Source organism: Elephas maximus, chromosome 16 (genome assembly GCF_024166365.1).
Source record: "Elephas maximus indicus isolate mEleMax1 chromosome 16, mEleMax1 primary haplotype, whole genome shotgun sequence".
Classification (NCBI taxonomy): Eukaryota; Metazoa; Chordata; class Mammalia; order Proboscidea; family Elephantidae; genus Elephas; species Elephas maximus.
Window position 1 is genome coordinate 45,248,543 of NC_064834.1, and position 18,702 is coordinate 45,267,244.

An 18,702-nucleotide genomic window follows, 5' to 3' on the forward strand; every position below is an offset into this window, starting at 1 on the left:
AGTCTCTGGAGAAGGATATCATGCTTGGCAAAGTACAAAGTCAGCGGAAAAGAGGAAGACCCTCGACAAGGTGGATTGACACAGTGGCTGCAACAATGGGCTCAAACATAACAACAATTGTGAGGATGGCACAGGACCAGAGAGTGTTTCATCGTGTTGTGCACAGGGTCGGTATGAGTCGGAACTGACTCGACGGCACCTAACAACAACAACAATCTGTATGTGTGTTGATGCATAGAGAGCATTCGGAAAGGAGGTTTCCCAAAGTATTAAGAGTGGTTGTCTCTGGGTGGTTGTGGGATTTGTGTTAAATTTTAGAAACTTTTTATTTCTTGTGCTTTTTTGCAGTGTTTGAAATTTTTTACCCTAAGCATAAAAAAAAAAAAAAAATTTTTTTTTTTTAAGCATATACCTACAAAAGTCTTAGAGACATTTCCCAAAGAAAAGCAGAATGAAACCAATTTGGAGGGAGGACGTGAAAGGTGATAAGGTGTTGAGCTAGGTCGTAGCTGCTTATTTATTGTCTGTAAAGTATCTGATTGATAGGGTGTATATCTTTAAGGGGGTTGTGAAGACCTGCATGTGCTGTGAGCAGATGAGAGCTTGTGTTTACCCTTGAAAGGACATATATGTAAGGGAAGAAGGGCAGTTGAAGACTACTGGGAAAAGAGGAAGAAGGGGAAGAGGGGCATCTGTGTAGTAAAGGGCAAAGTCAGGGCAAAGCTGGTATTAGCAGCAGTGTGCATGCTGATCAGTTGTCTTGGGAAGCACAACTTTGCCTATAAAGGGATGATGTTCTTGTCTTGGGCATCCTCTGAAGTCCCATAGTGCCTTGCAAAGCCTTTGTGATTGCACTTTGCCACATTAGGTTGACATTTGTTCAATGTGCCCTGGCTTTATAAATGTGTGGGGAGGTACTAGCTATCTAGTTTATAATACAATACTCACCATAGAGCAGGTACTCTGTAGCTTGGAGAGTAAAGATAGGCTAAATTATGTTTAAAATCATGCCTTTTATAAATTAAATATATCTTTGTCTATTGCTACTCAGGGAAATTACTTGTTATTCAAACTAAACAGAAGTTAAAGAAAAAATTAAAATTTTTTGAGGGGGAATAAAACTGGAAATGCTGCCTAAAGCTGCTTTTCGAAATTGTTTCAATCTACTATTTGCTTTCTGCTTGTCACATTTATTCTTGGTTCACTTTGTCTTCTTTTTGATTAATGGAATATTTTTTATGATTCTGATTTTTTTGGCTTATTACCTGTATCTTTTTTTTTTTAAGTGTTTGCTTTAGGGTTAACAGTTTACATCTTTAACTTATCGTAGTGTATCTTCAAGTAATATTATACCAATTTATGTAGAAAATAACTTCATGACAGTATACATCCATATCCCCCCCTTTTGATCTTTGTGCTATTGTCATACATTTTATTTCTGCATTTATTAGAAGCTCCCATAATACGTTGCTAATTTTTTGGTTTAGACTGTCAATTATCTTGTAAAGTGGTTTAAAAAATAAGAAAAAAAATTTATATTTACCCATTTATTTAAGATTCCCAGCACTCTTCATTCCTTTGTGTAGATTCAGATTTCTACATGGATCATTTTCCTTCTGTCTGAAGGACTTCTTTTACCATTTCTTATAGTACAGGCCTTCTAGTGATGAATTGTTTCAGCTTTTGTATATCTTTAAAAGTATTTTATCCTCCTTTTTGAAAGATAGTTTTGCTAGGTATAGAATTCTAAGTTGACGGTATTTTTTCTTTTAATATTTAAGAGATTTGCTCCACAGTCTTCTGGTATTATTGATTGTGATAAGAAGTCTCCTGTCGTCCTTATCTTTGTTCTACTCTTCTTAATGTGTCTTTTTCTCTAGCTTCTTTGGCCTCCCCAAATTCTCAACTTTTTCTCTTCAACTCAGGAAAACACTGAGTTCTACCTGAATTCCTCTTTCCTTCTCTGAAACCTGGAAACTCTGTAGACAGTAAGCTAGGGTATTTGTAGGGCTCAATTCATTTGTTTTTAGCTCTTCCTTCAGGAATTGCTGTCCTGTGTTACCTGTAGTCCAATGTCTGAAAACCACTGCCTTTTTTTTTTCTTCCTGTTTTTTTTAAAATTGTTTAAGATGGTATAATAAATCTGGTCCTCATCTGGAAGCAAAAGTTCTGAAATGTTACATAACAAAAATGAATAGCTAAACATTAAAACTAATTTCTGATTATAAAACTCTTTCCTCAAAATTGGTCTGTATTTTGTCTTAGCTTAGATTTATGAGCTCATTTTACAAAATCCATTTAGTGCCATAGTGTTTAACATTATTCCTTTTCTTACAGGACGTATTAAAACTGGATTTTTAATTCATCGCAAGTTGGCGATGGATCAGAGTTGCAGAATGCAGTCTCGACTAAAAGTCTTCAAAAGAATTTCCTTCAAACAACAGAGGAAAGACAAGTGATCTACTAAGTTAAAATTCTAATCTAGGAGAACATATTTTAAAGGATAGAAAGTTATAACTGGGCAAATTCATTTGGGTCTTAATGTACCGGAATGAAAGAAATTTCCATTTTCTCCAAAGAATTTTATATATGAGATTATTTTAATAATCATTCATTTAAAAAAATTTTGATATGATCACCAGAGAGGAGAAAAAGAACAATAGCTAAAATCAGTGTGTTGGTCAAGATGACTTCTGAAGAAATGGCAGCTTCTGTTCTCATGCCTGTGACTCAGAGAAAAGCGGTATCTCCTCAGTCAGCTGCAGATGAAGTTAGTGAAAAGGCCTCGGACATCAGTGTTCTGAAGGCACATACAGTCACTCAGTGTAGACAGACTTCTCATACCATCTCATGCCTGGACAAACTTAAGAAAGATTCTTCTGGAAGCTCCTTCCCCAAAATTCTCTCAACAGCAAGGAAGGAAGTAATGAGCGATGAGAACAGTAATGAAAAGTGTTGGGAGAAAAGCATGCCAGATTCTGTGAAAAACCTTAACATTAACTGCAACAACATATTGAAAAACCATCGGCATTACCTTCCTCCGCGCCAGTTTTATGAAACGTGCAACTCTGTTGCAGAGGAAGGCCTGTGTTTAGAAACTGGAATTCCTTCTCCACTGGAAAGAAAGGTGTTCCCTGGAATTCAACTGGAAATAGGCGGACCTCCCATGGGCATTAGTCCTTTAGGAAATCAATCAGAAATCATGGAGACCAGCGGAGCACACCCTGACAACAACATGGCGGTTTTTCATTTTCATTATGAAGTAGACAGAAGAATGTCTGACACTTTCTGTACCCTATCAGATAACTTAATTTTGGATGATTGTGGAAATTGTGTGCCACTGCCTGATGTTGGAGGGAAGCAAAAAGAAAGTTACATGGCATATACTTGTAGCTTGATGGAATTGGCAAAAAACTGTGATAATAAGAATGGGCAATTGCAATGTGATCACTGTGACACCTTGAATGATAAATACTTGTGCTTTGAAGGTTCTTGCCAGAAAGTCAACATGTTATATTCAAGGGATAGCTTTTGCAAGGAAGATTCTAGTCTACCTGCCAAGACCTTCCTGAGCCATTTTGAGAATTTCCCTGATAATTGTGAAGATGTAGAAGAAGACTTTTTTAAAAGCAAGAAGGAGCGGTCCACTCTGTTAATCAGAAGATTTTGTAAAAATGACAAGGAAGTTAAGAAATCTGTGTATACTGGAACAAGGGCAATTGTGAGAACGCTGCCTTCTGGCCACATTGGGCTGGGTGCTTGGAGTTGCATAGTTCAGAAGAAAAATGATCTCTTATTGCCTCATGAGAGAGTAATGGAACATCTGTCAACAGTGTCTAGGCAAGATGGAAGCTGTTGCCTGTCAGAAGCCCAATGGTATCCGGTAAGAGTTTAAGGTTTCTTTTGGTCATTTCTTCAAGCTTGATCTTTTTAAAACTGAAATTGCCAGTATCTTAACTCATGAAAAGTTTTAAGCTATGTCAAAGTATGGTCCTTAGGGGAAGAATTTATAGTTACAGAAAACCAGTAGGCCTAACAGTTGTTAACTGTCAAGATTGAGTTAACTCTTCAACAGTATAAGTAAGTAACAAAATACACATGCATGTGTCATTGGAAGTAGAGAAATTAGGGGTATTCTTTGGTACTGAATGCAGGATTACAAAATAAAGACTCCTAGTAGTGGAAAAGTGACCTAGCCACTGATTGTTTAGTTGTGTCATTTGGAGATACATGCCTATGTCCTCTTCTACCATGTAGTTCCTGTTCTTTTAGATCGCAAGACCTAAAGGCACTTAGGGAGCCCTGGTGGCATAGTAGTTAAGATCTCAGCTGCTAACTAAAAGGTTGGCAGTTCAAATCCACCAGCTGCTCCTTGGAAAGCCTATGGAACAGTTCTACCTTGTCCTCCTGTAGAGTCGCTATGAGTTGGAACCTACTCAACCACACCTAACAATGACGACAACAAAGGCACTTAAATCTGGCTTCAGATCTTTTTCAACCAATGGTCCCAGTTTCTTCCTTCTTGTGGGCTTTCTTAACCTCTTTTATGCCATGGACCCTTTGGTGGAGGGTGGAGCTTATGGACCCCTTCTCACAGTAAGACTTTTAAATGCGTTAAATAAAATACAAAACATTATAAAGGAAAGAAATTAGAAATATATTTATCAAAATACTTTTTGAAATTGTGAGATAGCAATATAGGTGCTTCTTTATTAACGCACCAAAAAAATGGCATCAAGCGATGTGGTAACTATCATCATTCCCAAGTAGTCGTGAATATAAGTGAGGTAACGAACCATCCTGGTTAGCCTGGGGCTTTCCCAGATTTAACGCTGGAAGCCCCACACCCTGGGAAACCCCTTAGTCCTGAGGAAACTGTCGTGGTTGGTCACACTAAAGGTAAATAATATTTTAGGGTATCTGCCTCATTTATAATATGATATGGAACGATCTGTGATTTCTATTGGTGACAAAAATCACAGGTATTGCTAATAACTGTTGAAATATGTTGTCTGTATTCATAATAGAGGGAAATGGTAAATTTCCATTTGAGATTAGGGAAAATAAAGATTTACCTTTTTTTAAAAAAAAATCCAAATTTCCAAACCCACTGAAGTCTGTTCACAGACCTCCCTCTCTAAGTTAAGAATCCCACTCAAGAAAAACACATGATGAAACCACCCCCTTTAAACCAGATTCTTACATGTGAAGACAGCTGCATGTGTCCTTGTTTTCTCTTCTTGACTGAACAGCCCTGTTGCCTTCAACTGTTCTTTTGTAAAACTGTTTCTAGAACTCTCAGTCCAGTTTGTAACAGTCCCTTCAAAACCTGGCCCGTATAGTCACATGTCTAGGAAAAAAAAAAATCCCTTTTATTGAACTATAACTAGAACATTGTTACGTTCATCATCATTATCAATCATAGTAGCTAACATTTATTTATCATTTAACATGTGCCAGGCTTTGGGCTAATTGATTTACACACACAGTCATCTCAACTACCCTGATATTGGTATTATTAACTCCATTGTATTGCTAAGAAATTCAGGAAAGTCACGCGTCTTCTCCAAAATCACTTAGCCAGTAAGCGTTATAGCCAGGATTGTAATCCAGGCAGCCTCCACTGTTAGGTAGCTTCTCAAGGTCCGGAAAGAAATAAAACTTAGAGTAAAGGGATAGAGGAATTTTGTTCATTTCAGAGTCTGTAGATTGAGGAGTCCCATTCACCAATGCTTATGGTACCTCAGTCTTGGCCATGTTAAATATGCTAGTTCTCAACCCTTGGATGCCCATTAGAATCACTGGGGGAGGGAGTTCATAAAAAATACTGGCATCCAGGCCCCACCCTGGACCATTGACTCAACATCACTGGGGTAGGGCTCAGCCTGGGTGTTTTTTCAAAGTTCTCCTGGTGATTCTATGAAGTTGAGAGCCACTGGCCAGGAGCTTCAACTGAGCTCGTAACTTTTTTGGTCAGGACATTTTGGAAAAATTTGCTCTGTTCTAAAGACTCTGACCCTATCTGGACTCTCAGGAATGTCAGGGCTGACCTTGTACTCTGTTTGTAGATCCTTCTTTCTATGCATTCCACTGCTAACACCCAGCAAGTGTCAGCAGACTAGTTTCTGCATCCCCACATGAAACCTGAGTCATAGGTAAGGTGATTTCAGCTACCAACATGGTGTCTAGCTCTCCTGTCCAAATTTTTTCTACACAGGGAGAAAGGAGCCTGTCACAGGAGTGTGTGTCCTCTTCTGCTGTGTTGTGCCCTGTGATGACTCGCATAATACGCCCCCACCCTTCCAGGACACTGCTGCCAAAAGTAACATATCATTCCATTTAAAAATGCAGTGATTTTAAAAATCATGTATTCTTTGAGTAGAGCATTAAGAACAAAACTGGGACAATAGCAACTCGAAAGATGAGATGGGAACCTTAGGGGGCAGTGAGTTTATGTCATTGAGGGAGGAACTACTCAGAAAAGGAGGGTGAGAATGGTTGCACAATTCTAAGAATGTATCCAGTGTCATTAAACTGTACATGTAGAAACTGTTCGATTGGTGTATGTTTTGCTGTGTATATTCTCAACAACAAAATAAATAAAATTTAAGGAAAAAAAGGTCGATCAGAGGTTGGGAAAAAAAAAAGAACAAAACAGAAATGTAACTATAGTGAAGTGAATGGAAATACATTTCTTCAGAACCACTGTAATAGTCCCCCACACACTTTATATAGATACAAGGGTCATGAATCTGGTATAAATTTAAGAATACTTTTTGGCATGCCTGAACTCATTCTTCAGTTTACCTTTCTGCAGTCCTGCCGCTTCTTCTAAGGATGTATTCACTCATCCTTAGCTCAATCCTGCCTCTTTCAGTTTGTCAGATGCCCAGGGATGGTTAATTTCCAGGGAAGGAACCAGAGAGATGATGCAGCTCCGCTCCTCCCTGCTTCTTTGTCCCTGGAGGCTGGGTGAAGTTGCCATAGCTCTGTCAGGGTAGACTCCAGAAACTTCTTTCCTTTCTCTTTGACCAGGCTTAGAAAAGCCTATAGGCATTTTTATTAAGTCAAAAATGACTTGACAGTACCTAGCAACAACAACAAAGGTGAATCTGAGGGGTGGGCTGGCTGTCCTTCTGACCTTTCTTAATTAAGGGAGATTTCTGACAGGTAGAGCCCTTTCTGAATGTTCAAACCACACCATGGCAGGGGTTAATCAGTATTTCCTAGTGTGGTATTCTGTGCATCTTGTTTTTTTGTTTAGAATCTGCTGAAACCCTTTTTCAAAAGTTGCACAGATGGATTGTAACTACGTTTGCCTAGCCCCTATGAATTGTTTCTTTCGCCTAAAAAATGCAGACCATAATATTATGCTTCCTGTTCTTGGTTTCTGATTATTTTTTCATATCTGTCTATTCTGGTTCCCCCAGTCAAATTGCAAATTTATGTCACAAAACAATTTGTGTCTTAACTGTTTAATGAGAAACTAATTTGCTATGTAAACTTTCACCTAAATCATAAGAAAAAATGTAAGTTTATTTAAGGGCAAGAACTGGGTCTTATCCTTTTTTTCTCTTCTTCATAATGCCCCTCCTCCCCAGAAAAGAAAAAAAAAACAGTTGCCATGGAGTCAATTCCAATTCATGGTGACCCCATGTGTATTAGAGTAGAACTGTACTCCATAGAGTTTTCAATGGCTGATTTTTCAAGTCTCTCACCAGGCCTTTCTTTTGAGGTGCCTCTGGGTGGACTGGAACCACTAACCTTTAGATTAGCAGCCAAGCATGTTAACCCTTTGCACCACTGGACTCCTTATTCTCCATAGTGTAAGCTTAATGTCAGGTATATAAAAACAGGACAGTGTCATGGTTAGCAATATGGTCTGTGGAGTCAGTCTGCTTGACCTTAAAATTGTGACTCTAACTTCGCTGCTTACTAGTATGTGACCTCAGGCAGGCAAGTTGTTTAATCCCTTTGTCTCTAATTCACTTTATATGTAAACTGGGAGTAATGGAGTTATTGTGAAAATTACCTGAAATGCTACCTGTAAAGTCCTCAGCACAGTGCCCAGCCTGGTGTGATTCTGCTGTTCTCATCCTGGCCATTTATTATGTGCTTTTTTTTTGTGAACAGGTTCACATTTGGCCTCACCTGCTCTTTGCTAGCTTCTTACACAATGAGTTGATAGCCGTATGAATTTGAATGTATGGGCCTCAATCTGTGATGTGGTAGCTTGAACACTCCTTCCCATGCATTTAAAGAAAGTCCTCAACTGTTAACCAAAAGGTCGGCAGTTCCACCCACCAGCAGGAGTCCTCATAAACGTTTAAAGCTAGTGTTTTCATGGTTTGGCTTATTATGATGTTAAAAAAAACACAGGTTTTAATGTTAATATCGTGTAAATGTACTCACCTTGGGAAACTATATGAATGATAGTGTTGTACTGTGATTGTATACAGCTGTGAAATTGTTTTAAATGTTATAGGGTGAAGATACTCTTACAAAACCATCATGAGATTGTAATGCTCTAGAGTCAGTATATATGAAAGTAAATGATACTGCATGTAGACATGAGGTAGGTGGGGGGAGCAAGCATAATCTTAAGTGTTAAGCTGCTCATCAGAAAAATTATAAAAAATCTTTCGGAGTGTTCGCTGTATTAATATTTATGATAAATAAATGTAAAGGAACATGCAAAAATAAACAACTAAAAAAGAGGTCGCAGGCTGCTCTGTAAAGATGTACAGCCTTGGAAACCCTATGGGGCAGTTCTACTCATCCCATAGGGTCCCTATGAGTTGGAATTGACTTGACGCTGGTGGGTTTGGTTTTATTATTTGTCCAATTAATTCCTTGACCTCCTGTTTTTAATTTTTTTCCTGGATGCATTGGTCCAAATGATCCAATTAATTTATATTTGCACAGCTGTGTAGAGAATAGATTTGAAAGGAAGACATTAGTGAGGATTAATGTTTGCTGACTAATGATATTGGTATCCTCCTCCTCCTGCTTGTGAAAAATTAAAACCTGTTACAGTCCTACTCCCCCTCTCCTGCTCTCCATTTATTGGCTTCACAGGACAGGATATTTTGGCAAGAGGCTCAAGTCTCCAGGTTAAAGGTTCGTTAAGGGTGTTTTTTCTTTTTAAAAAATTCTTTACCTGCCTAAACTTAGGGGAGTTTAGATACCTAGTTATCTTGAACGTCAAGTACAGGAAGTTCCTGCTGGATTCGTTCATGTAACCTGAGTTCCACAGGCATTATGAAGAAAGCAAGGTGGCTGGGGCAGAAAGTCCACCAACTCTTGTATTATCACTTCATTGATTTCTTTGCCTTGACCTGCAAGAGGATTTACTGTACAAGAATGTGTATGTTAGAATAAAATAAGAATATTTTTTTAAATATCGGACTAAAAAAATAAACCAAAAAAATGGAAGGTTAAAATCAGCTTCTCTGTTGGTAGTTGCTATTCTGCGTTCTTCTTCTAAAATGTGTCTTTCTTCTTCACACTTTATCCTGCTCTCAAGCTCAAAAAATTAAACTTAACAGGCAATGATAATTTTTCGAGTGTCTGGCAAAAATACCTATGTCAGTTTATATGTCCTTGATTCTACGTTTTGACTCTTTCAAATTGAACTGAACTGAGCCTTGGGAGAGAGATAATGCCTCTATTATGTATAAAGGGACCAAGTGACGATAAATTTATCTTCGAAGTTGTAACTTTTACAGATGATCAAATTTCCATTTTGGTCATAGCCAGCTTTTAGCTCTGCTAGCCAGTGTTTTAATAGCCGGCTGTTGAAATAGCAGCATGTTTTGTTTTCTGGTCCAGAAATTTGGTCACCAGTAGGTTGGGTACAAGTTGAACCTCAACATAACTCAAATTTAACGCGGTGGCTTGCCAGGCTACCTCCTCTGTTACTAAGGGTTGTGTTGAGTTCATGTCATGGGTACTGATCGATGCCAGCCCTTCCTGCTGAGCACAGTGAAAGAGACTCCAGCTCCAGTTAGCCCTGGGCCGTTTAGTCACGTCTAGTACATCAGTGGAAAATATGATGGGCTCTGAGAGGCTGGTGCTATGATGATTGGATGACTTTATTAGCTGCACTGGGCAGTTTAGGAGACATTTACTTCCACGTCTCTGTAATTCGTATACTACTCCTTGGCAAGGGATGGAATGAAAGCCCTGACCCCAGCTCTAGTTGAAGGTAAATGCACTCACGGCCACTGTTCTTCTCATGGTAGCCTTGGAGCAGGATTTCTTTTTCCTTTTCTCCAGATGTCTGCATAACGAGAATTAGCAGCTGGAGAGGCCCCATGTCTGAGAATGGGCCATGGTTAGTATGTGGCCAGAAAAGGATCAGGGCCAGTGGGCAAGAATAAGATCATCAAGTGGGCCCCTGATCTAATCCACACCCTGCATTTTACAGGGGAGGGGCTCAGACAGCACAGCCCCTAGAATGACCTCTCCAGAGTTGAGTGATTGGGGGTGACCTCCCCCCATCCTGATTCAAGTACAAAAGTCCCCTCTGGGCTTATAGATGTCCTGGGGATAGTGGGGGAGAGAGGCTTCCTCTCTGGTGACCAAATGACTCAGACTTCAAAGATTTGCAGCATTAATGGGGTGGTGACTGCCTCCTTGTCCCCCATGACTGGACTAACTGGTGGATCAGGCAGGGCCCTGCCTGAAAAGCTGTTCTCAGGCCGTGGTCATTTTCTTGCCCTGAAGAGCCCCAGGATACCCAAATGGTGCATGTCAGTGGTTCTTTTTCCTAGTGGCTGGCCTGGGCATAGTCAGAGCCTCAGATTAAATAAAGTCCTGCAAAGCTCAGACATCCAAGCTTCTAACCTCAACACTTGGCCCCTTGCCTTGAACCCCAGGCCCTTCCGTCTCATTTAGGCCATCACCCTCAAACCCTCAGAAAGAGCTTGGCAGGAAGCCACCTCAGCCTTCAGCAACACAAACACTTGCTATCATCTTTCGAAGAGTAAGGAGAGCCCCATCTTTTGAAACACGGTACACAGTAGCACTTCTCCTTGGAGGGGAGGAGACAGGGTTTGATTTCTTCTTGCTGAGTCATCCTCCCCAAGAATGAGCCAAAAGGACTCTTAAAGTACCAGAAAATAATAAATAAGTAAATAGTCGGCACAAGTTGGATATTCATGTTGTTCAGCACTTGCAGTCAATGACAGAAATAGACCAGAAATTAGTCTGTTGAGGCAGTTCTTCTCTGTCCTGTAGGGTCGCTATGAGTTGGAACCAACTCAGCAGCAACCGGTTTGGTTTTTTGGTTTGGAGCCAGCTTAGAGCAGGTCCGACAAGAAATCAGAGGATTAGCTCTGTTGAAATGCAGGGAAGAAGTCCGAAGGCTTTTGAATAAAGCAGAAATGAATTGAAACCCACTCTTACGATGCTTGGGAGGTTTAAGAGTGCATTCAGGAAGACACATGACCGGAAACCGTTAGCGGCGAATGACAGACTGTCACTGAGGCAGAGCGACGGAAATACATTAGCAGAGCAGGGCTGGAACCCCAGTGTTGTGGTAGTGCTAAAGCATATGCAGTTGGGGGGCCCCTCTTTAAAAGAATGAACGTAGAATTAGGTACAAGAATAAATATTTATTTAGGATGAGAAAAGAAATCACAGCAAATTACAGCATATTTTCTTTTTTTCAAATTACAGATTTTTAAAAAGCTTCCAAATTTGGAAAAATAAGCTTAATATTTTTAATTAACTAGTTTCCACGATGAATCTTTACAATACTATACTTATGTAAGTTAACTATATGTGTTATACAAATTAGTAGCATAATCCTACATTTGGGGACTGTGTACTCTTTTTTATTATATATATATAATTGTACTTTAGATGAAGGTTTACAGAACAAACTAGCTTCTCATTAAACAATTAATACACATATTGTTTTACAACATTGGTTACCTATCCCATGACATGTCAACACTCTCCCTTCTTGACCTTGGTCTGTTTGTTTTTTTACATATCAACGATTTTGTGATAGCGTAGCATAGAGAGATAATTTGTCTTTTATCTTGCATTTGAGCAAAATGCTAGAACAAATTTAACTTTTCAAATAACCTTTGAGATATAGCTGAGATATAATTCAAATACCATGCAGTTGATCCATTTGAAGTATATAATGCAACGTTTTTTAGTATATTCACCAAACCAAAACCAAACCCACTGCCATAGCAACCCTATAGGACAGAGTAGAACTGCCCCATAGAGTTTCCAAGGAGCACCTGGTGGATTCAAACTGCTGACCCTTTCGTTAGCAGCTGTAACTCTTACCCACTACCACCAGGTTTTCCTGTATATTCACAGATTTTGTACAATTATCATTACAATCTAATTATAGAACAATTTTGTCACCCCTAAAAAGAAACCGTGTACCTATTAACAGTCACTCCTATTTCCCCCAAATTCCCACCAACCTTAAAAAAAAATCAAAACCAAACCCGTTGCCATCAAGTCGATTCCAACTCATAGTAACCCTATAGGACAGAGTAGAACTGCCCCATGGGTTTTCCAAGGAGCGGCTGGTGGATTCGAACTGCCTACCTTTTGGTTAGCAGCCGAGCTCTTAACCACTGAGCCACCAGGGCTGTAAAATGTCTGTAGTCACTCTAGTACCTTACCACACAAGGGGAAGTGTGATGAAAGGGTAGATGGTGAGGAGAGAGATGCTAATTCTGGTTGGTACATGATATTTCACATAAGGGAGTTTTCCAGGTAACTGAAGTTTATTCCCTAAGTGTCAACCATTTTCTTTTAATAAAAAGCGTCTACATAACAGTGATGGAAAAATAGCATTAAGGGTAGGGTTGCACAGTTGATTATTGTAATTGCCGTCAATAAGATGTACACCTGTAAAAAGCTGATATATTTACAACAATGACAAAAAAAGAGTAGCCGCTGCCCTGAAAGGAAACACGACAGTGAATCCCTGATGGAGCAGGAGAAGAGTGGGATGCAGATTTCCAATTCTCATAAAAAGACCAGACTTAATGGTCTGAATGAGACTGGAGGGACCGCGGAGGTCATGGTCTCTGGACCCTCTGTTAGTCGAAGACTGGAACCATTCCCGAAACCAACTCTTCAGACAGGGATTGGACTGGGCTGTAAGTCAGAAAATGATACTGGTGAGGAGTGAGCTTCCTGGCTCAGGTAGATACAGAGGACTCTGTGGGCAGCTCCTGTCTGGAGGCGAGATGAGAAGCCAGAGGGGGACAGGAGCTGGTTGAATGGACACAGGGAATACAGGGTGGAGAGGAGGAGTGTTCTGTCTTTTTAGGGGGAGAGCAGCTAGGAGAACATAGCAAGGTGTGTATAAGTTTTTGTTTGAGAGACTGACTTGATTTGTAAACTTAAAGCACAATAAATTAAAAAAAAAAAAAGAGTAGCTGCTGAGGCTGCTTACGTACAACCAGTCCTTGAACCCACGTCTGGCTGCCTCTGAAGCCTATGCTCTTAACCATTCCTCAGATGTTCCTCTGGAAGATTCTGATGTAACTAACTCCCTCTTATAACTTGGTAGAGGCAGAGATTCTCTTATTAAATGTGCAACTGTTGAGCTGGATGCGTCCTTGAGTTGTTCTTTTCTTTAAATGTGAGCTGGGTGTGACCTTTGGATGAAATAGGAGACTCGGGGAACAATATCAATTCTTAATGTGAGGAGTGTGCTGGCTATTGAAATGGCTAAGATTTATTTTTATGACTCACCCTGCTAGGGGGAGAAAACCAAGCCCGAAGGTTTGAACTTTTTACTGCATTGCTGTAATTTAGAAGTGCATTTGAAAAAGTTTTGTAAGTAAGTAAGCAAGAACACGGTCCAAAGCAAACTGTACACATCTATAGCTTATTTATGATCATGCTGCAATACCCCAAACAACCAGGAACCTCATTTCATATTTTTCCATTTTAATTTAAAGCTTTCTGTGATCTTCAAGGGTTCTACCAGCTGAACTGACTATGAAAAACATTACTCAGAAACATTTCTTTTCATAGTCACCCCATTAAAATGAAGATTTCACCTACTTCACAGGGTTATGAGGCAGGAAAAAAAATTAAGCTGGTTATGTATTCAAGTGCTTAGCAAGTATTATAAAATCTCCCTGAAACTATAACTTTTCTTATTCCATGCTCTAAGGATGTGGTTCCTTTTGGATTTAGGTATCTGAAGAAAAAGGTGACCCAAAACTATTGCAGAAATATCTAGACTAGGCAAACACACAGAAACAGAGCTTATTAGCTAATACCAGAGACAGGAGGGAGAGAGGATGGGGAGTTATTGCCTAAGGGATTCAGACCTTCCGTTTGTGGTGATGGCACCATTTTGGAAATAGATAGTGGTGACGGTTGACCCACATGGTGAATGTAATTAATGAATTGTACACTTAAAAATCATTTAAAAGGCTATTTTTTGTTGTATATCTATTTTACCACATAAAATTGAAGTAAAACAAAACCTATCACGGAGGCAGCAGAACAAAACCTGAGGCTGCCTGTTTCCTTTCATAAATGCTGCAAGCATCGAGTTAAACCTCCTTACCGAAACCCGACTCTCTGGTTTCCATTTCATGGTGCTGGCCTCGTTTCAATAACTTTATTTTCAACTTGAGATTAGGTAATTTCTGTTGCCAACACCTAGTTCAATATATCCCTATGGTTTAATAGAGTATAGAATCAATTTGTTAGTAGACTCTGTTGAGTCGTTCAGCTTCAGGAGGATTTAGCACCATATTAGGAATGGTGACACTTCAATAGTGAGTGTGGGTGTGCCTCAAGAGCCAGCATGTGGGAGTTTGGCAGTTGAAAAGGCCCATGGCTTCAGTTTTTCCAGATTGTGTACCCTTCCATCAAGGACTAATTTCTTAGCCTTAAAAAACTCTTTTCTACAACAAGGGAAAAATTTATTTCAGCTCTGAATTGGTGAATCCAAAGCTTGTTCCGTAGCAAATGCATTGTTTCTTTAACAAGGCCAAGAAAATGGTCTCAGTCCCTGGATGGGCCAGCCAGTTCTCCTTTTGATGGCCACAAACCAAATATGGGCACCGTCATGGTGATGTGACTGTGGCATGACTGATATTTTGAGGATAATTCCATTATTATGGTGACCATATTTTCCAAATAAAAAATTGGCAACTTTTTATTGAGAGGACAGAGCAGCAGGATATTTGAAATTGAGACTGTCCCAGAAAATCCAGAATGAATGGTCTTGGTCACAGTATAGAGGAAAAAGAATGTGAGTGAACCAGTGCAAAGGTGTCCTTGTACAACATGCCCAACCAGAGTGATCCTGGGTAGTACCATGTGGAGTAGAATCAAAAGAGCTACTGGAGCCCAAGGCTATAGTTTTCTCTTGGATTCGTTTATTGTGTGTCCAGCATAGTGAAGTCCAGTGAGTTCCAGTTGCCTAAAATAGGAAAATTGGTCCAGCATGAATGCGTCTCTATTGTTACGTGCCTTTGAGTCGGTTCCGATTCATAGCTACGCTGTGTACAACAGAACAAAACACGGCCCAGTCCTCCGCCATCCTCACAGTCATTGCCATGTTTGAACCCATCGTTGCAGCCACTGTGTCAATGCATGTCATCGAGAGCCTTCTTCTTTTTCACTGACCGTCTATTCTACCAAGTGTGATGTCCTTCTCCAGGGACTGATCCCTCCTGATTACATGTTCAAAGTACATGAGACGAAGTCTCGCCACCCTCACTTCTAAGGAGCATTCTGGCTGTACTTCTTCCAAGACAGATTTGTTCGTTCTTCTGGCAGTCCACAGTATATTCAGTATTCTTTTCCAGCACCACAATTCAAAGGCATCAATTCTTCTTCCGTCTTCTTTATTTATTGTCCAACTTTCACATGCATATGAGGCGATTGAAAACACCAAGCTTGGGTAGGCGTTACCTTAGTCCTGAAAGTGACGTCTTTGCTTTTCAACACTTCAAGAGGTCTTTTGCAGCAGGTTTGCCCAGTGCAGTATGTCATTTGATTTCTTGACTGCTGCTTCCATGAGTGTTCATTGTGGATCCAAGCAAAATGAAATCTTTGACAACTTCAGTCTTTTCTCCATATATCATGATGTTGCTTATTGGTCCAGGTATGAGGATTTTTGTTTTCTTTATGTTGAGGTGTAATCCATACTGAAGGCTGTGGTCTTTGATCTTCATCTGTAAGTGCTTCAAGTCCTCTTTGCTTTCAGCAAGCAAGGTTGTGTCATCTGCATATCACAGGTTGTTAATGAGTCTTCCCTCCAATCCAGATGCCTGGTTCTTCTTCATAAAGTCCATTTTCTTTGATTTTTTTTTCTCAGCATACAGATTGAATAAGTATGGTGAAAGTATACAAGCCTGATACACACCTTTCCTGATATTAAACCTCACAGTATCCCTTGCTCTGTTTGAACAACTGCCTCTTGATCTATGTACAGGTTTCTCACAAGTACAATTAAGTGTTCTGGAATTCTCATCTGGAATTCCCATTCTTCGCAGTGTTATCCATAATTTGTTATGATTCCCACTGTCAAATGCCTTTGCATAGTCATTAAAATAAAGGTCTCTAGATCGGTGTAAAACAAGTATTTGGTAATTAAATTAGTATTTTTGAGCTGGAAGGCCCATCTTCTCCACCCTTATCCAGCGCCTCATTTTATGCATAAAGTAGCCAAGGCCCAGACAGGTGAAGCGGCTTGACTATGTTCTCAAAGCTAATGGAGGAAGACACAACCAGAATCCGGGTCTCTATAGATTCCATCTCCTTATCTCTAAAAAGGGATGAAGATATGTATATGTTCTGATAGAGTGTATCACACTAGATGCTCTATTAGTGTCAGCTGGTTCTGAGCCCAGATGCCTATAGGGTTCCCAGATCCAGGTTCCTAAGACACAGCCCCTGCCCTGGAAGGGTTTGTGATGGAATGGTGGAGGCAGACTTGCCATGCTATCTCTCATTTATTCCACTGTTTTCCCAGATTGTAGATAACCTTGATTGGTGCACACTTTAGGAGATTTGTCCTGCGTTCCCTAATCCATTCTGGCATGGTTTATCCTAGCTTCAATAATTTCCTTAAGTAGCTGGCTCATCTTGTTGCGATAACATTGTTAGTTCTTTAAGCACTCCAAGATGCTCTTTTAATTTGCACATAGCCAGGTTTCGTGAGTTCATTTCTCCTCTTAGTTTAGTTTCTTTCCATCCTTCACTTGGCAGGTAGTTCTCTCTGGTTAGTGATCATAAGTCCTTCAAAGCATACAGAGCAGTGGTGAGATCCCGCCCAGTCTCTCAGGAGGATATTTTCCCTTGTTCTTTTTCTTTTATTTATGGGAAACCCCAGAACCCAGTGCCATCGAGTCAATTCCAAGAAGCAGAGCTAAATGCAAGATGCCAAGCCCAGTAGGAGGGGCCAGACTTGACCTAGGAAGAGCCAGTATGGCCTGGGCTGGGAGGGATTCAGGCTCATAAAACATTAGCATGAGAAGGACCATAGAGATCAGGCCCAACCCCTCATTTTATAGAGGAGGAAGCAGAGGCTAAGAGAGAGACCATAGCCTTGCCCAGGTCCAGTCAGTTTTCAGTTTCAGAACCGGGCCTAGAATCCAGGTTGCTTTTAAGCCAGCTCACCTGCTCCATGCCAGGATGCCAAGCACTATTACAGACCCACGGGGTATGGAGCTATGCTGATCATATAATAACAGTAAGTTGTTGAGAGCTTAGCACTCCAGTACTCCATAATGGTTAAGTGTGTGAGCTTGGGAGCCAGTCTGTGTAGGTTCAAATTCTGGTGTTGCACTTACTAGCTATGTGACCTAATGGAAGTTACTTAACCTCTCTGTGCCTCTGTTTCCTCATCTGTAAAGTGGGGTTACTAATAGAGCCTACCTCTTAAGGTTGATGTAAAGATTAACAATAACTGCCACTATATAAGTGTTTTGTTTTTTCTTTGACCCTTAAGCTTCAGTTTTAACATGCCACACACCCATTGTTGTCAAGTCGATTCTGACTCATCATGACCCCGTATGACAGAGTAGAACTGCCCCATACAGTTTCCAAGGCTGTAACCTTTATGGCAGCAGACTGCCACATCTTTCTCCTGCAGAGTAACTGGTGGGTTTGAACTTCTGACCTTTTGGTTAGCAGCCAGATTGTGGTCTAATTTTGCATTTTACTGATCCCTGATGGTATTTACTGTATCTTGATAAGTTTATTGGCCATATGTATTTCCTCTTCTGTGAAATGCTTTATATCATTTGACCATTTTCACTGGGGTTGCTTGTGCTTCTTATTGATTTGTAGTTCTTTATATATTCTTGATATTATTCTTTTTTGTTTATGTGTATTGCTAATATATTCTCCCAGTTTTAGATTATCTTTTCTTTTTTTGTAAGATTTATTTTGATAAACAAAATTCTTTATTTTTGTAGTCAAATTTATTAAATTTTTATTTTATGCTCAATGTCTTTTGTTTTTAAGGAGCCCTAGTGGCTCAGTGGTTGAGTGCACAGCTGCCAGTGGCAAGGTTGGCCGTTTGAACCCACAAGTCACTCCGTGGGAGAACGATGTCACAGTTTCCATAAAGATTACAGCCTTGGAAGCCCTATGGGGCAGCTCTTCTCTGTCTTATAGGGTTGCTATGAGTCAAGATCAACTTGATGGCAACGGGGCTTTTTGTTTTTGGTTTAAGAAACC

At 40.0% G+C, this 18,702-nt stretch overlaps 1 protein-coding gene across 4 annotated transcripts in view; it reads left to right on the forward strand.

Moving 5' to 3' along the window:
- Positions 1-18,702, forward strand: part of PLCE1 (phospholipase C epsilon 1) — a 351,870-nt gene that overhangs the window by 43,600 nt on the left and 289,568 nt on the right. For all 4 annotated transcript variants that reach the window (XM_049855298.1, XM_049855297.1, XM_049855300.1 and 1 more), the window contains one exon: positions 2,338-3,883. In XM_049855298.1, the coding sequence (XP_049711255.1) occupies positions 2,687-3,883 (1,197 nt within the window). In that variant the 5' untranslated portion in view covers positions 2,338-2,686. The remainder of the gene's footprint in view (positions 1-2,337; positions 3,884-18,702) is intronic.